The 22,856-nt window shown below is 40.3% G+C and overlaps 1 protein-coding gene and 1 pseudogene across 4 annotated transcripts in view; both read right to left on the bottom strand.

Moving 5' to 3' along the window:
* Positions 1-22,856, bottom strand: part of ATRN (attractin) — a 154,261-nt gene that overhangs the window by 14,384 nt on the left and 117,021 nt on the right. For 3 of the 4 annotated variants that reach the window (XM_057703490.1, XM_057703487.1, XM_057703488.1), the window contains one exon: positions 12,281-12,342. In XM_057703490.1, coding sequence (XP_057559473.1) covers positions 12,281-12,342 — 62 coding nt within the window. Of the gene's footprint in view, positions 1-6,489; positions 6,960-12,280; positions 12,343-22,856 lie in introns of those variants that run through there. The other variant, XM_057703489.1, reaches the window with a different exon arrangement.
* Positions 14,984-15,372, bottom strand: LOC130832985 (brain protein I3-like; annotated as a pseudogene).

The raw sequence follows: 22,856 nt of genomic DNA, 5'->3' as shown, positions 1-22,856 counted from the left end.
AAAAGGACTAATGAGCCTAACAAATAAATGTCTTAGGTAACTGCTTAAGTAATTTTAAAACTGGCATTTTCACTCATTAATTTGCAAAAGGGGCTTGCTACAGAGTGCTGTTTCAGAGTGTTACAAGCAGACACAAGGCTCTCTGCCCCTGCAGTCGGGTACTCTCTTGCTGAGCTCTGTGTTTGCAGGATGCGGTAGGCTTTGCGAGGGGCAGCTTCAGTGCACAGATAACACAGGTTGCTGAAGACAGGCCTCCCCAGCTGGCTGGTGACAGGCCCTCTAAGGTGCTAGGAGGACTGAGTTTCTGCCCTTTTAGAAACAGAAATTAAGCCTCCCTCAGCCCATCATTTCCCCAAGAGGCAGAGTGCGGACCCCCTCAGTGGGTACCCTGATGAAAGAGAAGCCCCCATTTCTACCATTAAGGTAGCAATGCGTAAATAGAAAGAAATAGGTGAGAAATGAGGGCGGCTCAAACCAGGATGGTGGTAGATGGGATGTGAAAAGCACTCTGGAATCTGGAGATGACTTGAAGGTCAAGACAAGAGGATTTCTTGATGGGCTGGATTATAAAAGAGAGAAGTCAGGGTTTTGGGCCTGAGGAAACTGCCATCAACCTGGACAGGGAAGGCTCTGGGGGGATCAGGTGCGAGACAGCAGGGAGTTCAGTTTTGGACTTGCCGAGTTCTAAGACATCTACCTGAAAGCTACAGGAAGATGTCGTGAGCAGATACATGAACCTGGGGGCTGGGGGCCAGGTCTGGGCTGGAGAGAGCATTTGAGAGTCATCAGCACATACATAGTATTTGAAGTTATGAATCTGGATGAGGTCACCAAGGGGATGAATACAGAGAAGAGTGTCTTGGGCACAAACCAACACTGAGGAGCTGGGGAGAATAGGAAGAAGCAGTAAAGCAGTCTGAGAAGAGTAACCTTCTTAGTCTTTCATGGTTTCTATGCATAATCCTGGCCCCCTGCTCCCTCTCCTCTTTTTCGTTACATTTACTCTAATAGATAAACACCTGGTGGCAGCAAATCCACATGGAACATGAAACAGACGGGTTGGTCAAGATGCTGCTGACCCAGCTGAATACTGGGCTGGCCTCAGGCAGAGTCTGTGTCACCCAGAGGCCCCCTGGACGACCCTCAACACAGAGCTGTGAAACAGTGCAGCTCAGAAGGGCTGTGTGCCTTATCCCCGAGGGGCTTCTGTCTTCAATGCAGACCTGTTGAAAACACCTACAATCCAGTTCCTTCCACCTGTTCCAGTTTTTCTGAGAGACACCAAAAGCATACCAACACACAGTGATCGTCCCGCAAAGCCAATACGTGTATGATGTCTCCAAGGGTAACACAGTGATGAAGAATTCACTAGTTATTTCAAACAAGGTGGCACCTGCTGATATCCTCCCTTTTTTCTTCCTACCACGAATCTGGGTACAGGTGGGGCTGTGACTCAGTGCTCATCTTACTGCAGTCCCTCTCATCAACTGTTTTCAATAGTTTTTAAAATACAAATGTAATTTTTTAAAAAATCATGGAAATTTTCAAACATACACAAAAGCAGAGAGACCGATCCAGTGAATCTCTAAGTGCGTTACTCAGCCTTGACAATGATTAACACTTTCCTGTGGCATTCAAAGATCACTCTTAAAGAAGGGTATTTCTCTCTTTCAACACAAGGGCACTGGCCCCAGGCTAAGGGTCTCTTACTTCTTTTCAGCTCTGTACCTAAGAAAAAACAAGAATCCTTTGACCTTTTTTGTCCTAAACCTGTCCCTGCTTATCAGAGGCTTACACTTTCCTGAGACTATTCTCAGAAATCCATGTCTTGTTTCTAGGTCTTTCTTTCCATCTTTTGTATCAATATATATCTTTGAAAACTCACCATTTGTCTGAAAGCTCACTATTTGGGGATGTTTTTCACCAGCTTAACAGTAATTGTGTAACTAGAATGATACTTTTGAGAGCATACTGAACTTTACTTTACCCGTCCTTACACATCTAGCCTTTCTAAAACTACATATTCATTTCTTGGCCTGGCCCTGACCTCCCAACTAATCTAAACACAGAGACACTGCTGTTTCTTTCCAAGTTCCTGTGATTTGTACTTCACTATTCTGGTGTGAGATTAGATCACCATTAGATCCAGAGTGGTAGGACCCCATATCACTTCCATCTTCTGGAAAATGAAATGATCAAGAAGACGTGGATCTGTCAGAACGTCTGCTATCAATCTGTTAAGGGCCTCAGCAGAAGTTCAGATAATTAAAAGTTTTACAAAAACATACCTCGCCTGTATCAGGAATTCCCATTACGGTTCCTTCTATTGGTCAGTCCCTCCTATTGGACATCCCCTGCTTCTCCTTTTCATACTCAACCAAATGCTATCCTCTCAGGCACCCCTAACCCCTGTCACACAGATTTGCACAGAGTGTTAGCCTGTCTCTCCCTCTTCTACTAATAAGGAGTTGTTATCCTGACGCCATTATCACAGCACTCCCAGATACAAAGCTCTTTCACAGGCATCACCTCATTTGATTTTCAGAGTAAGCAAGCAGATGGGTCTTATTATTTTCCTCTTTATACACAAGGCTCCTGCTGGAGTCTGGGGGGAGCATCTCATTAAGACACAAATAGGGCTTAATAGATACATCAGGATCTAGAGTTTACTCTTTACTGTGCCCAAGTCTGGGAGTCCTTTCCTAACGTCCCTCACACTGCTGTTTTCTCATTTGAATCACTGAGCTATCCCCTTCTACCCCACCCCAACTCTAGTTCTCCTTTCTGGACTCTATGAGCTGTTCATCAGAGTGCTCAGCATTATCTGGCCATCTTTCCTTCTCCCCTAATGTTCATGTATATCCTTTTGGACCTGGTTAACTTGCTCTGGGGAAATATTTACTTCCTCACAATCGTGAAAAGGACTCTATTCTCAGCTAAAGCTCATCGTTCCTGCTCCGTCCCTAAAGATGCTTCCCTGATCAATTCTGGTGGTGTCATTCAGTCTTCCACCCATCAGCTGGGGTGACTAATCCTCACTGGGTTGGTACTTGGCAGCAGAGTCACCTCCTTCTGTACACATGGTCCATGAACATAACACACCTGCTAACTGGAGCTACTGAGTTAGCACACGGCCTCTGCGTTTCCAGCAGTCAGTGCCACAAGCTTTTCTCCCTCAGCGAGGTTGGCGTCCACGGTTCCTCACGGCTCTGCACTTCTCCTGAAGGTCTATTTTACCTTCCACATATATTTGGGCATGACTCTGTGCTGGATTCTGAAGGTGTGTGTGCACAGGGCTGAACAAGAGACACTGCACCTGCTCTCTTGAAGCTTAGAGTCTGACTGTGGACACACATAGTACACAAGTACAAAACTGTGGTAAATACCATGATGAAAAATAATACAGTTCCATGGGAGAGTAGAACAAAGGGAGAGAATTTAGTTTGGGGGTTCATTGATGGAATCTTGGAGGAAGTGACACTGTGTCAAAATCTGAAGGATGAGCGTGGCATTGTAAGAAATATACATACGATCTTTGTCCCTAAAACCCTTGATATCTCTTATGTGATAGGAGCATCCTCTCCCCTCTTTTTTTACACAAATGTTCATAATGGCTTTATTTGTGTAACAGTCAAAAACTGGAAACAACCCAAATGTCTATCAGGAGGTGAATACACAAATTGTGGTTTATCTTTACAGAGAATACTACTGAGCACTAAAAAGGAAGAAACTATCTTTTAATTTTGGTTTAAAAAATCTTTAAAATGTATCTTTATCAGTTTTTTACACAAAGTAATTTATACAATACACAAGGGTATAAAAAAATGACAGGGTCTCTGAGTCTGATATGAACTATTTTTTATAACACGCTTATGGAGATGTAATTCAGAAGTGTCTTTTTTTCCCTCATGGGAGGGAAGGGTTAGAAACGAATCATGTGATTCAGGGGTTAGACCCTTCAGCCCCAAAGCGAGCCTCCCCACCACAGTGGGGGAGAGGGGCTGGACATCGAGTTCAGTCACTGATGACCAGTGGTTTCACCCATCGTGCCCACTCAATGAAACCTTGAAAAAATGTGGGATGACGAGGGTTGGGGGGCCTTCAGGGTTGGTGAGCACATTGATGTGCTGGCAGTGTGTTGTGCCCAGAAAGAGCATGGAAGCGCTGTGCTCTCCCTCTTATCCTCTTACATTTCCCAGCGCATCTCTTCCACTGGGCTGTTCCTGAGTTGTACTCTTTATAATAAACCTGTAATTTTAAGTATAGTGTTTTCCTGAGTTCTGTAAGGCAACAGCAAACTGTTAAACCTGAGGGGGGTCATGGGAACCCCCAAACTTGCAATTGGCCAAGCGGAAGTGTGGGTAGCCTGGAGACCCATTTGCAGTTGATGTCTGAAGTGGGAGCAGTCTTGCTGGACTGAGCCCTTAACCCGTGGGGTGTCCACTAATTCCAGGTGGTTAGTGTCAGAACTGAACTGTAGGACAGTCAGCTGATGTCAGAGAATTGGTTTTTGTTTGGAAAAAACCAAGGAAAGGGTAGAAGTATACAGGTGAAGGGTAGGGAAAAGAGCATTCCAGAAAGAAGGAAAAGTATGTACAAATGCCATGAAGTGGGAAGGAGCTGGGTGCTTTCTAAGAAATAGAAGGAGGTTCATGTAATGGGAACACAGAGAAGAGTAGTGTAAGATGAAGGTAGAGAGGTGAACAGAGTTCATGCAGGACCCTGGTTTTTTCAGATACAATGAAGACCCACTAGATATGAGATAAGTGGTTAGATACAAACTAATTCATGATTTTAAAGGTCTCCTCTGGACCTTTTGTGGGCTGTAAAGGAGCCAAAATAGTCCTGGTGAAATTGTGATGGTTAGGGCTAGGGTGGGGAGTAGAGGTAGGGCAGGTCGATGTGTTTGACAGCTGTAACTGCTGGAGTGTGGTGAGGGAATGCCTGCTGGGTGTGAAAGGAAGAGAAGTGACTTGGAACCGGCAGCATAATCTGCCAATTAGTGATGTGGGGGAGACTGGTAAGGAAGGACCAAAAAGTTCATTTCTGGACATGTTCTGCTGCAGATGGGGATGGCAGACTTCAACCAGAGAACACAGAGTGAGAAGATGGCCAGGGTCAAGCTCTGGAAGAATAGCAACAGTGAGAGGTTGAAGAGAAAAGATAGTTCGGTAAGGGATGCCAAGAAAGAGCAGCTTCAGGGCAGTATGGGGTCATGAAAGGCAAGAAGAGTCTCACTGATGGGGTGATCAGTTGGTTGACACTGTTGAAAAGCCAAAAAGATAAGAACTGAAGAGTGACTTTTGGATTTAGCAATAGAGATGTACTAGCTGCCTTCAACAACAGCAAAAAATTAGATGGGGTGTGGGGATGGAAGTCAGATTGGAGAGAGCTGAAAAGTAAAAAAGGGGTTCCAGTAGAGGATTTTTAGCATAGTAAAAATACTTTGATATGATGATGATGGATATGTCATTATACATTTGTCCAAACCCCACAGAATGTACAACACCAAGTGCCAACCTTAAGGTAAACTATGAACTTTGGATGATTATAATGTATCAGTGTAGGTTCATCTTTGGTAAAAAAATGTATAATTCTGGTGAGTGATGTTGATAATGGGGGAGGTTACGCATGTGTGGAGGCAGGGGGTATATGGGAAATCTCTGTACCTTCCTCTCAATTTTGTTGTAAATCTAAGACTGCTTTAAACAAATAAAGTCTCTAAAAATTAAGAAAAAAGAAAGGAAGGAAGGGAGCAAGGGAGCAAGGGAGGAATGGAAGAAGGGAGGAAGGATACGAACAGATAATTCAAAACAGGAACTATAAGGTATAAGAGATCAGTAAATATCACTTATAAATAAATACAAATTAGAACAAGGTACCAATGATACCTCCCTGATTGGCAAAATTAAAAATAATGAGAACTAGTTAATGGTAGTAAAAGAAATAGGTAGAAATACTTAGAGAAATAACATTCCTGCTGTAGAAGTGTAAATTCATGCAACTGTTCTGAAGGGCCATTTGATAGTGTTTTTGCATTTTGATACAGCAATTAATAGGTTAAAAAATTATCCCAGAGATATCACAGGAAAATGCAAAGACATTGGCAATAAAAATTAAGGACAATCTAAGAGTCAGTCAAAAGAGGAATGGTTAAATAAAATGTGGTATTCATACTACGGAAAAAGCTGTTTAAAAAGCTGAAGTAAAAAACACTGAGCAAAAAAGCAAGTTACAGAACAATATGTAAGGAGGTAGCCCATTTTATAAACCAAAGAATCAGAAAAACTACAATTTATGTACAGTATACATACACTGAGAAAAAAATTGGAAATATAAACATCAAAATATTAACAGTGGTAATTTATAAAGAGTAATTAAGATTACTGTAAATTTGAATTTTATTTTATTTTTATATTATTTGAAGTTTTAATACAAATTTAAATTACTTTTGGTATTTTATAATGTAAGAACTCTTGTTTTCAGGCTGATTTTCTACTTTAAAAAGTTTGAATGAAGATTTAATATTTTTGCTTTAAAAAACTTGGATTTGTTTAGCATTATTTCATCATATCTTTTTATGCTGTCCCTATAAAATTTCCCCCTTTACATTATCTATATCATCACTGTCCAATAGAAAATTTTTTAAATTAATTAATTAATTATTTTATTTATTGGCTGCATTGGGTCTTCATTGCTGTACACGGGCTTTCTCTAGTTACAGAGAGCAGGCGCTACTCTTCATTGTGGCACGCAGGCCCCTCATTGTGGTGGCTTCTCTTGTTGCGGAGCACAGGCTCTAGGCACACAGGCTTCAGTAGTTGCGGCACATAGCCTCAGTAGTTCTGGTGCACGGGCTTAGTTGCTCTGCGGCACATGGGATCTTCCCAGACCAGGATTCGAACCCATGTCCCCTGCATTGGCAGGTGGATTCTTAACCACTGCGCCATCAGGGAAGCCTGTTCAACAGAAATTTAATCTGAGGCACATACATAACTTTAAATGTTCTAGTAGCCACATTAAAAATGTAAAAAGAAACAGGTGAAATTAATTTTAATAATACATTTTAATTTAACCCAAGACAGCCAAAACACCATTTGAGCACGTGACCAATACAAAAATTACTGAGATATTTTACATACTTATTTCCTACTAAGCCTTCAAAATCCAGTATTTTACACTTATAAGCAAATCTCAACTTGCACACTAAATTTTTACCAGAAAATATTTAATTAGTATTTAGAGTTCATTAAATTCACACTTGAAAAAGTAGATTCACATCTGGATGGTTGTTCTGAAAATACTTAGAAGTTTTCTGATAATTGAATATCAATTTTTATCATATTTAAATTCTTTAAAATTAAATAAAATGAAAAATTCAGTTTCTTAGTTAAGTACTCATGATCTCCATGTGACCAGTGGCTACAAAGTATATGCTGATCTTTTAGCTCTTGCTTGCTACTATTTTTCATTTTCATTTAATTTTTCATCTACTTTGAACAAATTTGAGCCTTTTAAACTTTATCTGTTTCCTTGGCTATGTATTATGTTCCACTGGTCAGTCTGGTTTTGTGCCAGTGCTACACTAATCACTGTAGCTTGACAAAATGCTCACTATCCAGGAGGGCCAGTGTTTCTTGGTCATTCTTTCTTGATTTAGATATACTGTAAGTTTGAACAATTTTATCAAAGTAACACAAAACTATGTAAATTTCATTTTTTGTTGGTGAAATATAAAAATATAATTGACATTTCTTTCCCCCTAGAAAAACTGGGTGTCTTTATTAGATTCCTTTATCTCCCTTCAAGATTGGAGGGACACATCCAGTTGCTTCTTGGAGGAGATATCACCATCCAGAAACTAATTAAAGGCTATGCAGGGTGCTGGCTCTTTCACACTCCAGAGAATAAAATGCATTAGTAACCAAAGTAAAAAATATTACAAGTGAATTTTATATAGAAAAGTGCAACTTGGTAATCTGACAACTCTTTCTCAACCACATGAGCTTATAGCAGGCAGAAGTGGTCCATCAGGATGTGGATGAGTCTTGATACAAGGCCATCTGCTCCCTAGCATCACTCAGGAAGGGATTTCTCCTTTCATGGTACAGAGGGAAAGAGGGCACCTGCTGATTTACTATAGGAAATATAATTGTATGGTTTTTGTCCCAGCATCTGCCTTTACTGATAAGAGCTATAAAACACGTATGCCTCTGAAAAACAAATAACTGAGTTTTTAATACTGCTCTTGCATCTAGTAACTTTGCTGAACTTATCTATTAAATCTAATGCTTTATTTGTAGCTTCTTTAAATTCTATGAATACAATTATATAAGCAATGGTGATTTTTTCTTTTCTAATTCTTATATATTTAATTTAGTTTTCTTGTCATAGTGTATTGGCTAGAACCTCTATCACAATGTTGAATGAAGTAAGTGATAGTTTTTGTCTTTGTCTTGTTTCCAAACTCAAAGGGAAAGCTCCTAACATTTTACCATTAAGAATGTGGTTTGCTGTTGGCTTTACATATTATTCCTATATCAGATTTTAAGAAACTTCTTTCTATTGCTAGTTTCCTAAGAGTTTTTAAAATGAATGATATTAAATTTTATTAAATGCTTTACCCCACTGATTAAGATGATCGCATTAGTCTCCTTTACGCAATTAATGTGAATTACATTGACTGATTTTCTGATGCTAAATCAACTTTGCAAGTCCTGGAATAAACCCAACCAGGTTATGATATAATAGTCTTTTCACATTATGTAAAAAGATGTCTGTGTCTTCATTCATGAGTTAGACTGGCTTGTAAATTCCTTTCTCATATATTCTTGTAAGGTTCTGATAAGCTCATAAAATGAACTGGGGAGAATTTCTTCTTTTCCATTTTCTAGAAGGTTAGTTAATATTGATATTATTTCTTTCTTAAAAGGTTATAAGTTACCAATGAAGCTGCTTGGGGCTAGAATTATCTTTGTGAGAAATTTTTAAGTTATGTATTGTTTTATTTTTTTAAATTAATTAATTAATTAACTTATTTATTTTATTGGCTGTGTTGGGTCTTTTTTTGCTGTGCGCGGGCTTTCTTTTAGTTGCGGTGAGTGAGGGCTACTCTTCGTTGTGGTACGCAGGCTCCTCATTGCTGTGGTTTCTCTTATTGTGGAGCATGGGCTCTAGGAGCGTGGGCTTCAGTAGTTGCAGCACATGGGCTCAATAGCTGTGGTTCACGGGCTCTAAGTCGCAGGCTCAGTAGTTGTGGCGCGTGGGCTGAGTTGTTCTGTGGCATGTGGGATCTTCCTAGAGCAGGGATTGAACCCATGTTCCCTGCACTGGCAGGTAGATTCTTAACCACTGCTCCACCTAGGAAACCCCAATTATGTATTGTTTTAAAATAGATATAGGACTATTTAGGCTTCTATTTCTTCTCAGTTTTGGTAAGTGTCAGTTTTGGTAAGTTGTATACAGTTTTGGGGTTTTTTTTTTTTTTTTTTTAGTTGTTTCATTCCATCTGCTCCACTTTCAAGCTTATTTGCATAAAATTATTCATAAAATACTTTTCTAAAGGAAAAATATGTCTGCAGGATTTGGAGTAAGGCCCCCCCCCCCCTTATTTCTAACGTTGATTATTTATATCTTCTTTCTTTTTTCCTTGGTCACTCTTGCCAGGGGCTTATCACTATTACTCTTTTCAAAGATCCAACCTGTGGGTCTTTCAATCCTCTCTGCTGTACTTCTTCCCCCATATCATTCATTTTTGCTCTATTTATATTCCTTTCTTCTACTTTCCTTAGGTTTAATTAGCAGTTCTTTTTCTGATTTATTGAGAGGGTTGTTCTTTCTTTTCCAACATACACTTCTATAAAGCAGTGATTCTCAACCTTAGCTGCAAGTTGAAATCACCTGGGGAGCTTTTAAATGCTTGAGTTCCAGCCCTAGAGATTCTGATGTAACTGGTCTGGGATGTAGCTTGGACTTCAAAATCTCCCCAAGTGATTCTACTGTGCAGCTAAGGGTGAGAACCACTGATTAAAGCTGTATCCTCTAATCACAACTTTTTTTTTCTTTTTAAGTTTTTATTTATTATTTTAGTTGAAGTATAGTTGATTTACAATATTGTGTTAATTACTACCATACAGCAAAGTGATTCAGTTATGCATACAAATACATCCTTTTTTAAAATATTCTTTTCCATTATGGTCTATCATAGGATATTGAATATATTTCTCTGTGCTATACAGTAGGACCTTGTTGTTTATCCATTCTATATATAAAAGCTTACATGTGCAAACCCCAACCTCCCACTTCACCCTTCCCCCAACTCCCTCCCTCTTGGCAACCACCAGTCTGTTCTCTATGTCCGTGATGCTGTTTCTGTTTCACAGATACTCTAAATACAATTTTAACTTCATCCCACAAGCTTTTAATGTTTTCTTCACCATTCAGTTCAAATTATTTAAAAACTTCTATTGTGATTTAATTTAAATAAAAATTTTAAAATGGGCAAAGGCAATACATTGTTTTAGAGGTTAGGTTACCTTTGGGACAAAGGAGAGGGGCTGTCATTAAGGGAAACACAAGGTAACTTCTAGGGTACTGGTAATACCCTAGGGAAAAAAACTCTTGTCCTGGGTAGTGGTTACATGAGCATATTCAATTTGTGATAATTCACTGAGCTAGACACATATGATTTCTAAGTATTTCTGTAATTTGTATTATACTTCAATATATATTTTTTTAAAGAGAGAAGAGAGATCCCATACAAGGAGTGGTTATTACAATGGCACTAACCTTCTCAATATTAATACTAGAAGCTAGAAGAAACAGTGTAATGCCCTCTCAATTCTTTTCTTTGGCCAAAACGTGCAGCCTGTGGAACTTACCCAACCAGGGATTGAACCCGTGCCCCCTGCATTGGAAGCGTTGAATCTTAACCATTGGACCACCAGGGAAGTCTGTGCCTTCTAAATTCTAACGGAAGATGTTTCTAACCTAGAATTCTATATTGAAACTTTCAATCAAATATGAGGGTAAAATTAAAACATTTTCAGACAGGGAAGGTCATAGAAAAGTTACCTCCACATGCACCTTTCCCCAGAAACTTCCTGGAGAATGTGCCTCAGTATAAGGAGGGAGTAAACAGGGAGACAAAGACATGGGATCGAGGGGACAGAGACTTCAATATAAGAGGAAGGCAAAAGAAATTCCCAAGATACAGCTGTGCATCAGGCCTCAAAAACAACTAGTGCCCTTGGGAGCAGAAGGTGGAGCAGAAGGCTAGGTTTCTAGGGCAGAAATCTCCAAGACAAACTAAAACCAGGAGGGTACCTGCTTGTTTTTGACTATATTGAGAGATTGTTCAGTTCTGTCAGAGTATAGGGGTAAATCAGGGGTAGCTACATAGAAAACCAAACAATTAAAACCCCCAAATATGGCAAATATTACATTTAGGATAAGCAAAGAGTGATTCCCCCATCAAAAAAAACGGGGAAGTATAATTATAGTTCAACTCAGCCGCAAACAGGAGTTTTTATGGTTATAACAACATAAATAGGGACTCCTGATTCAGCCAAACATTGTGATGTAACTATATTACAAGTGTTTATAGTGTGTGGGGAGTTGCTGGGGGAGGTAACATAAGATAATAAATCCTTCTACAGTAGGACATCAAAAGATAACTGAATTGAAAAATCAAGAAAATGTAAGCATGGAGACATAAAAAACAGCCAAAATAATTTAAATGTGGAAAGTGAGGATGGAAAGGTGTGGGGCAGGATGCCGCTGCTTTCTCTTTCTGCAGCACTATTTCAATTATGTGTAATAGTATTTTCTTAAAAATAAAATTAAACTGAAAAAAAACCCCTATAAAAACAAAAAGAACCACAGGTCTAACAAATCACTTGTAGCTTTAAAACTCTGGATAATCACCTGAAACATCTCTTGAATAAGAAGCAGCATATATGCAGCACACACCAGTAATCACTATTAATTGTGTTATTTCAACCCAAATCCCCCCATATGAAGAGCCAAATTATCTACATTTCGTATAGGGGAACTGAAAAGCTGCCTCAAAAAGCCAGAACATACAAACCAAATGTCTTCATTTTACTAGATTAGACTGAATTTATAGTATTGTAACTGACATGTAACTTTTTTTCAGGAATACATATAAAGTTAGTTTGATCTGTCGTGCAAATAGGATTATTCGTTTATCTTTTATGGGCTGATAATTAATGAAATTAAGTGCCTGAATCGAAAGAACAGTCTCTATAAGCGAAATTACCTGAAGAAGGTCACAAAGAACTGTACCAGGTCCATAAAATTGCTGTGCTGGGAGAAGGCAATCTGCGACAGAAAAACAGGTGAAGTGATTAGGTTATAAGACAGCACTTTTAACTCGGCCGTCTTGTTGAAGCAGAAAGACATTAATATTTCAAGAAGAGATTAATGAAATTTTTTCACTCACGGAAAACCACCTCATCCCTTTAGTTTTTCTTGGCAACTAATGCCAATGCAAAAGTGATACTCTGAGACTCAACACAAACCCCTACAAGCCCCCCTGCTCTTGACAACAGATCTCAGTTTTTAGTCTGACCTGGAAGACTTCTCAGAATCCTACATTAAAACCCCAATAACAAGCAAGTCAGTTTACTTGCTACCTCCTTGTGCCCTTATCAAGACAAAATGCTCTCCTCGTTTGCTTCAAATTCCAATTCTTGGATCTGCGGTGAGCTGGGCAGCTTCCTTTTGTGCCCGTCATCTCTCTGACACTTGTACTCAGTATGTACTCACTTCAAGACAATGTCCTTTAAAAAAACCTTACCCCAAGTTTCACAACATTGAATATCATCTGACAATCAATATAACACCAAGTGGAACTTAAATAATTTTATACCAAGAATATTATAAAATTCCTGATGTAGTTCATCAAATCTAAGACACCACTAAAACAGGCATTATTTTGTGTACTATTAAGAAAAACTCTGCCAATTACACTATGACACACTGCTTTTAAAATCATTATAAGATATACTATGATTTCAGAAATATTAGAACATGCAAAAAATGTACACCTTAAGATTTATTACTAAGTTTGATAATTGTGTCCTTACTATCCTATGATACACATGGTACTAGCCAGATGTTATGGTGTGTTCTCTGCTTATTTTTAAGGGACCACAACCCTCCTTGGAGAGAGAACGGTATTATAAATGAAACAATTATTGAACAAAATAATTATTCAAATGAAGACAGTAAGTATAACAAGAATCACAGAAGTAAATGATTAGTGTCTTCTTTTCCTAATCCCGCCCAACTCTCCCACCTACTCTTGTCAACTCCCATCCTATAGCAATGCAAGGAAGGTGCTACAGCCTAGTCCCCAGCACAGTAACAATTCAATGCTTTGCATTCTTTTTATAGTCAGACTCACAGAGGCAGAAGACAGAAGAAGCTTCCACTGTTTTTCTTTTTGATGCTCTTATTTTCTTCTTGACATTCCATAAATAAAGGTCCAATATTACCCATTCAGGCCATAGAGTATTATGGGGCATAGAATCTGAAGTTTTTGTGTCCTCCCTCTAGCCACCATTTATAACCAGAAATACAAAGATACACAGATTTGGTATCACAGACACGGAGAAACCATATTCTTTGCCTTTCCTTCATTTATGATGGAAATGAAGAAGGTTAAATAAGAAGGCTCCTTGAGAGAAGGAAAACTGCAGGACTATGGCTACAGTCTTCACATAAAGTTTTTTAATAAGAATGGAGAAAAACAAGAATGGAGAATAAACAAGGTTATTCAATCTTGAGAAATGAAGAATCCAGGTTACAAGACATAAAGAAGGAGAAGAAAACAGATTCTAGTGCGTCAAATTCTGTTTAGATTTTAATCTTTTTAAAATATTAGTATGTCCTCAGTGTTTGAACTTAACGAAATCCATGAGGGGCTTTTATACTCACTGTAGGGTGCCAAAGTTTGGATGCTAATGGCACCTTCTGAGGACCCATCAGATGTCTGTGTGCTCTGTGCCACATATCCCTCAGGACAGGAACCCCAGCGCTGGGATCCCAACCATTAGCCTGATTTCTTGCTAAAGCAGAGCCACACCACATTCACACCCAATTTAAAATCATAAAGAACCTATATAAACTTGCTGCCACTGTGGCTGGACCCCAAGACTCACGTTACTCTAAAAGTGGTCTTCTTTGTTGAATGTTTATCATCTAAGTCTCCAAAGTTACAAGGTTTCACAGAGAAGCAAAAGTTTTTTTTTTCCAGAGGATGTCTGGAATTTATATAAGCTATATAATTTTACAGAGCAAGAGTAGTAGTTATTAGCTCTTTCCAAATCAAATCCCTGTCTCGGAGTATTTCTGCCAACATATTTTTCCTACATCAACAACCGCCCCCCCACTGCCCCTGCTCTGTGGAGAAAACCCCCTTGCTACTGTGAAACTCTGACAGATGGTGACAAACGACTGCTCAGCACCAGTCATTCAATGAAAAGGTAGCCCCTGAACTCTTCTGGTTCCCCATTCGGTTCTGGCTGGCTCACACAGGATGGGAAGCCTTGCCTTAGGTCCTGGGCACTAGGGTGTGTGTCATTAGAAAAAGACAGCTGGGGGGCTTCCTAGGTGGCGCAGTGGTTAAGAATCTGCCTGCCAATGCAGGGGACACGGGTTCAAGCCTTGCTCCAGGAAGATCCCACATGCTGCGGAGTAACTAAGCCCATGTGCCACAACTATTGAGCCTGCGTGCTGCAACTACTGAAGCCCACGCACCTAGAGCCTGTGCCCTGCAACAAGAGAAGCCACGGCAATGAGGAGCCCCGCGCACCACAACAAAGAGTAGCCCCCACTCACTGCAACTAAAGAAAGCCAGCGCACAGCAAAAAAGACCTGACACAGCCAAATAAATAAATGGATAAATAAATAGATAAATAAATAAATAGAAAAAGACAGCTGGGTGTGGGAAAGTCAGGTGTGTTGTTCCCTTTAAGTAAAGTTTGCAGCATAGTTGGGGCATCTTCGCTTCCTCAAGGCAAAACAGCAGATGAATCCAAAGGGGAACAAGATGATGGCCAAGAAGATGCCCAGGAAGGTGAAGGAGTCCTCCAGAACCCTGACTCTGTAGAAAGGGGAGCCTCCAAAGACAACGATGGAATTGGCAGGGTAGTGGGTGACATTTCCACTGTGGATGTTGCAGGTCTTGGGGTGGTGGGTGGATAATCCTGTGACTAGGTAGGGGTAGGGGGGCAGTGGGGATGGCGCCTAGGTGTGCGGGCTGCACTCGAAGTCACCCTGGCCGGCCTCCAGGTTGTAGGTAGGCGGCTGCTCCTGCAGCAGGGGCTTGTGGTCCAGGACGGGTGGCACCCACCGCACCAATCAGGCTCCCACGTGTGCTCTCTTGCTCGGACTTGGACTTGCGGGGATGTCCAGACACCCACCTGGTTGCCAGGCAGCGGGACTCGCTCCTCACAGGTGGTGGCGGTGGTGGTGGTAGCGGGGCTGGGCCCCCTCGAGGAAGCAAACATTCTAATGTAACAATGTTTATGAATAGACTGACCATTTAGAAACATCTAGGCCTGCTTAACACTCCACCCACTGAGTCAATCTTGTTGATTAATCTCTGGGTGACAGGGTGATGAACTTGTTGTCCAAACTGAGAACTTCTGAGAGTGAAGGAGTGCTATTAAAAATTACACTGGAACAACAAGCATGAATTGGCCTGTCCCTACTCAAACTCTATCAACCAAGGCAAACCATCTGCAAAATCAATCCTGCAAAAGAGATTTTAGTGAAAGTGCCATTTGAGAACTGATTACACAAAACCATTGACAAATGAAGACTTGGCAGAAATACGAGGGTGAGTCAAAAATTACCTGCACTCTGGCTATAGAATTCTGCCAGAGTGCAGATAATTTTTGACCCACCCTCCATATCAACTGAAGAGAGATGAAGGATAAAGACTTAAGTCCTTCAAAATACTCTCAATATGATTAAGAGAGTATCTTGGGAAAACTGATGAGACTTCTGACTATTGTTTTTAATTTATGCTGTAAAGCCAAATCTGAAGTGAAGGACTCCATTCCTGCTGTCTTATTTCTGAGCACCATCTGCACAACCGAAGCCACACCTCTATCTTCTTACCTTGCTCAATTTTTCTTCATAGCCCTTATTTATTTATTTTTAAAAATTTACTTATTTAATATTTTTGGCTGTGTTGGGTCTTTGTTGCTACTCAAGGGCTTTCTCTAGTTGTGGCAAGAGGGACTCTTCGTTGAGGTGCACAGGCTTCTCACTGTGGTGACTTCTATTGTTGCAGAGCACAGGCTGTAGTTGCAGCTTGCAGGCTCTAGAGTGCAGGCTCAGTAGTTGTGGCCCACGGGCTTAGCTGCCCCGGAGCATGTGGGATCTTCCCGGCCCAGGGATTGAACCCGTGTCCCCTGCATTGGCAGGCAGATTCTTAACCACTGTGCCACCAGGGAAGTCCTTAGCCTTTAAATGCATATTTATTTATGGGCTTTTCTTCCACTAGAAAATAAAATCTGTGAGGGACTCTGCCACTGACTACTATATTTCAAGTGCCTAAAACAGTGATTGGCATGTAAGAGGTACTTAAGTAAATATTTGCTAAATGAATATGATAATTGGAAAAATAATGACCCCATTTCCCCCCAAACTCAGTAAGATCTGATTGAGTTTTCTTCTAAGAATTGGCTCATGGTTGCAACCATAATTTAAATTTTGTTAACTGTAAAATTAAACTTTTCATACTTTTGAGTTCCCAATCAGACCTTTCTTTCACGATTTATTATAAAAACACTGAAATGTGTTTGTGGGCTTTCCTGATACTAAGGATTATGAACACCTTCTATAATAAAATCTATTTAATACAAAAAAGAAAATTCCATCACAATTTATAAATAAAACTCACAATTTCATTCTTCTCCCCTTCCAAACAGGAAGCTTCACTCTCCACACTCCAGGAAATCTAGAATTTATGTCCCCTTACATTTCCACAATCTACTGCAGACTCAACTTTCAGCAATATATTTGATTAAGGTGTGCTTGCCCAGGGGGCTCTGTGGGCGTGCTATATGAAGTGAAACACAGAAGCCCTTTTAGCCCCAGGACTTGGGGTAGAATATCATAAACTTGCACTCCCCAAGCACTAATTTTGTGCTTCAGTCAAACAAATGTTTTCTGGCTGCGGTATCTCTATCACCTTTCAACCTCTGTAACCACGGTGCCTTCCCCGCCCACCTGCAATGCGCGTCCTCCATGTCCTTCGTGGCCCATCACAAACACTTCCTTCCTCCCTTGTTCAGCTACCCCATCCTCCATTGGGAATTGGCTCTCTCTTTTCTACACTCTCTCAGCACTTGATCCACTTCCCTTTTAGGGCATGGAATAATCATATTCTACTTATACTATGGCTGTGTGTACATAGAGATAACCTGGAAAAGAGTATTCCTATACTCTTCTGTCTATGAAGATATCAATTATTGACTTTTAAATTGCTGTTGTAGGAGAAAGAATGAAAAGGCAATTTCCTACCTCCCACACAAAAGCACATACACCTTTATATTCCAAGAACTAGACCATTTATGGTTCTCAAACTCTGGAGAGCTTGCAACAAAAAATCCTGGTCCCTTTTCCAACACCTTAAGCTCCCTCTCTGATACTGGTGTCCAGAGGCCACACCTAGGAAACTCTGAAATAAGGAATTAGATTAAAAAAAAAAAAAAATCGACTTCCCTGGTGGTCCAATGGTTAGGACTCTGTGCTCCCAACAAAGAGTGCAGGGTTCAATCCCTGGTTTGGGAACTAGGATCCTGTGTGTCGCATGGCACAGCCCCCCAAAAACCAAAACAACTCCCTTCCCACTCCTCCCTTGGTAAAACTGTAGTACAGTGCTGTGTGCTTCCTGCAAAGGAGAACAGAATGTCAGTACTGAGACATGTCCCAGCTGGCCTAGGCTGCAGGCCCAGCTGAGGCATAGTCTTGCAGCTAGTTTTGGGAGGTTAAATAATATACTGTACTTGGACCTTTATTTCTTGTTCAATCATCTGTATTTTCTCTAATTTTTTTTTTACTGTGGAAAATTTTAAACTTTTTAACAAGTAGAGAGAACAAGTATAATGAACCCCGTGTGTTTATCACCCAGCTTTAATAATTACAGCTCACAGCCAATCCTATTTTATCCATACTCTACTCATTTCCCCATGGTATTATTTTGAAGCAAATCCCAGACTTCCTACCATTTCATTCTTAAGTATTTCAATATAGATGGTATTTCTTAATCAACCTTTTTGTAAAATTCGGGATGTCTGTTGTCCTCATCCTCCCCTTTTCTTCTACTTCTCAAGTCTTTTGAGAATTTGACAAAATTCCAACCTAGAACAATTCAATCCTCTGACACCACACTGTGTAGACTGGGACAACAAATTCTTGGTCTCTAACCCCTGCTGCCTCTTCAGCACTGGTCAACAATCATGCTGACAATATCAGAAAAAGCTGCTATTACCCATATAACTGTTATAAAAGTTGCCAGAAAACCCAAAGTTTTGATACAGAGCGCAAAGCTCTCATCTACAACTATACATTCATCCACTGCACATTCATGGAGTGTCTACAGTTGATTAACACAATGCTATGACACTGATACAGAAATATAAAAAAAACCCTTGCCCCTAAGGAAATCTTCGTAGAGTGAAAAACCAGACATGTCTATGACTGCGGAGGCACAGACAAGGAAAGGAAGCTGCTATGGGATACGCCTAAGGGTCATGCCTCTCCCCTGGGTTTCTAAATAAGGCTTCCTAACCCAGGCCTGGCTCCTTCCAATCCATTCCCTTAAATGCTGCTAGAGGCATCTTTCTACAACACTGATCTTGGTCATTTCTTGGCTTAAGCATTCCAATGATACCCAGTGGTTTTCAGGCTACAGTGCAAATTCCTCAGCTGAAGCCCCAGTCTCTTCTTGACAGCTTCTGTCTGCCCTGCTCTCCAGCTCCTTGCTCACAGAACCATCACTTCAGCTCTGCTGAACTCCTGGTAGCTCTGGAAAGTGATTGGACATGCCCCTTCCCCACCATGAACACTGAACTCATGTTCCTTAGGACTCAGCTCTGGTATTGCCCTGTCTCACGCAGACTTGGGCACCACAGGGCACTCCCTTCTCCTCCCCGAGTGTCCAGGAGCATGGGGGCACAGCCTGCCTCCCAGCATCCGGCATGGCTCCTGCTGTCCCCTGGTGGCTGCCTCTTTGGCTCAGAAAGTCAGCTAAGTGAGTGGATGTTAAAGGAAGTCTAGTGGGTCCTGGCTATGGAGATCACAGGAGAGTGGTCTGCTAGAGGAAGATTTACCCATCCCAGCCATCGGTGGTGTTCACAGGTGGCGTGGATAGATAGGACTGTCCAGGGAAAAGGGCCCAGAAGAAACCCAAGGGAACAAAGGCATTGAAGAACTGAGAAGGCACAGCCAAAGCCACAGGTGAAAAGTAGAAGAGAGGGGACTTTTAAGAAGAAGGAATAATACATAATCATCATGATGAAAACTATGAGATAGTATAAGAAGTTTAAATACCATCTGAAACTAAGAAAGATTTATACTTTATTTTGTTTTTTTGGCCGCACCACGCAGCATGCGGGATCTTAATGCCCTGACCAGGGATCAAACCTGCGCCCCCTGCATTGGGAACACGGAGTCTTAACCCCTGGACCGCCACAGAAGTCCACATTTATACTTTAAATAGTTTAGTTCTAAATGTATTTCATGGCTTCATAATTCTTAAAATCCTCAAGGTACAGATATCTAACACTAGGAGCTATGTGTATACATTATTATCATACAATTAACTTTAGAAGTATATCTAACTATTCACAAGAGCTAAAGAGTGAAAACAACCCAAGTATCCATCAACAGATGAATGGATAAACAAAATGTGGTTTATCCATACAATAGAATATTATTCAGTCTTAAAAAGGAATGAAGTACTAATTGCACCTTGAAAACACTATGTGAAGTCAAGCCAGTCACAAAGGACCACCTATTACGTGATTCAACTTACGTAAAATGCCCGGAATAGGCAAATCCGTAGAGAAAGAAAGTAGACTGCTGGTTGCCAGGGGCTAGAGGGAGGAAGAAATGGGAAGGGACTGCATCTGGGTATGGGGTTTCTTTTTGGGGTGATGAAAATAGTCTAAAATATTCTGTGAATATACTGAAAACCACTAAATTGTGCACTTTAAATGGGTGAATTGTATGGTATGTGGCTTACATCTCAATAAAGCTGTTACTAGAAAAAGTATATCTGAGTCAACAAAAGTTTCACACATCCTTTGCTTAGTACAGCAATCCTACTAACCCATAAACATAACTCTAACATCTAAATGAATGCCCAGTTCTCAATATAAATTCTGTGTTGCCTTCACTTGTGAACACTAGCCTCTTACATAAACTACCAAATGAAACATCCAGCATGGAGAGGACTTTAATATTAACTCCACATTACAATAACAACCTCTGTTGCAGAGCCAGTAACAAGCCAGAATCCCAGTGCCACCACCCACCTTCCCACCTCACACACAATGTCTGCCTGTGCATTCTCTATCTTGAATACCTACCCTCCCAAACTATGGCTACAGCTGAAGCCAGGTCAGTCCTGCTGACTTGGGGGGAACACCTAGAATCACTTTCAGAAAGCAAGGGCTGAGGGAGGGGCACTCACCCACAAGAGCAACCAACCAGAAACCAGGCATAGCTGACCCAACACACTCACCACCCTCCGGCACACAAGCCTTTTCAGTCTGGGTGGTTTTTTTAAATTTTAAACTGGATCTACAAAGATTTTTATAGTTAAGTTTCAAACTCCCTCAGTTAGCAGCTGTAGGTTTAGATCTGTTCCTAATTATGGAAAAGAATCCTGGGATCAGTTCAGAGCAAAAGAACTTGAGTTTACCATTACCATTTTTAAAGCACTAATATTTACACAAATTTCTGAGTAGAGAATTAAACTGCCTCCGTTATTTTGCTTTAAAAAGTGAGAATCAAAGACAGAAAAGGCTTTTGTCTGCATTGAAAGCCATGCTGCAATTTAACTGCATGGCCTACACTGCACCATTTAGACATTTTCCTATTCTCTTCCTTAAATAAGTCTCTACATTTTAACTAAATCTATACAGTCTCTAAGTGTGTATTTAAAAGCTAACTACACTTAAAGGCTAAGGTGCTGAGGAAAATAAGGCAAGAAAGGTATAGCCCCCTCTGTTAAGAACATGCTCACAGCTGCCCAGGAAGATGCAAGCTCAGCCCTCCACAGAACACACACCCAGATACAGTCCCAAGTGTAGAGAGAACCAGCACTGATCAGGTTCTTGTGTGAGGACATCAAGAATACATGATGCCAAAGGTCCAGTCACACTGCCTGTGAATATTGCAGCTACTTGTACCAAAGAGTAAAAAGACATATTTTCAACAGAACTTACCTGTTTTTTTTAAGGAAAGCTTGGCAAACTAAATGGTGAGCATGCCATCATTTATTTTCCAAAGTGCTCCTGAATACAGCTTTCATAAGTGGATCTTATTCAAGTGAGTGATCCAGTCCAGGTAAAGAGGACCAAAAAATCAGGCAGAAAATCAACATCTCTTTGAGTCTTGAAATTAGTACTTTAAAAAAGTAAGTGTGGGAAAGAGATCCCTCTAGAAGGAAATGACCATTTCAGTGACTTTCAGAGGGTGGAGCAACAGGGCATTGGGAGGAAAAAAAAAAAACTAGAACTTAGCATTGGCAACAGCACAGCTATCTCCAGCACAAAAGCCTGTTTATATGCACAGAGACTTCTTTCCAAATGGAAAAACGTCAGCAACATTAAGTCAAGATTTTCAGGAAGAATCTTAAAAATATTAATCATTTTTCAACTACAAGAAACAAAGCTTGAAGTTCCATCAGATTTGGACTATAACAAGGTATGTGAGTATGAAAGCAACCTTAAGTCAATAAATTATATTTACTAGAACCCAAATAAAACATTTACAATTGTATGTGATAACCTGGCAGTGTTAGCAGATGTTATCAAACTGAAACTGTACTGACTAGAGCCTAGAGCTCAAATTCCCTGGGGTCAGAGAAACAGCCTAACTCTGCTAGCCCCCCTCCAAATGCCGCCAATGGCAGAGAAAACTCTAACATGGCTCCTAAGGTTCCGGCTACTATGATGTGCACATCCTGTATAATGCCCTCCCCTTGAGTGTGGATGGGTCTGACCTAATCTAATGAGCCCTTTGAAAAGAGGGTCTAGAAGAAGTCAGAGAAAGTTGAAGTTTCAGTGGCTCTATATCTATTTTTGGCCTAAAATTTTAATTTTCAAATGTTTTGTAAAAGACATGTAAATTTCTAAGATTTTTTTCCACTCAGCAAAATTTCCTCAGATTCATCCAAGTTGTTGTATCAATAGTTTGTTTCTTTTTATCGATGAGTATTATTCCATGATATGCATGTAGCATAGTTTGTTTAACCATTCATCTGTTGAAGAATACTCGGTGTTTCCAGTTTGGGGCTATTGTGAATAAAGTTGCTAAATATTGCTGTACAGGGGCTACAGACATTGGTATACAGGTATTTGTATGAACATCAGTTTTCATTTCTCTAGGATAAATGCCCAGGAATGCAATTGCTGGGTTAAATACAGTAAGTGCCAAACTATTTTCCAGAGTGGCTATACCATCTTACCAGCGATGTATATATGATCCAATTTCTCTGCATTCTCTCTAGCATTTGGTGTTATCACTATTTTAGATTTTAGCCATTTGATAGGCGTGTAGTGATATCTCATTCTCACTGTGGGTTT

The sequence above is a fragment of the Hippopotamus amphibius genome, chromosome 12 (assembly GCF_030028045.1).
Source record: "Hippopotamus amphibius kiboko isolate mHipAmp2 chromosome 12, mHipAmp2.hap2, whole genome shotgun sequence".
NCBI lineage: Eukaryota > Metazoa > Chordata > Mammalia > Artiodactyla > Hippopotamidae > Hippopotamus > Hippopotamus amphibius.
The sequence above is the reverse complement of the archived record's forward strand: the minus strand, read 5'-3'. Positions and strand labels throughout refer to the sequence as shown.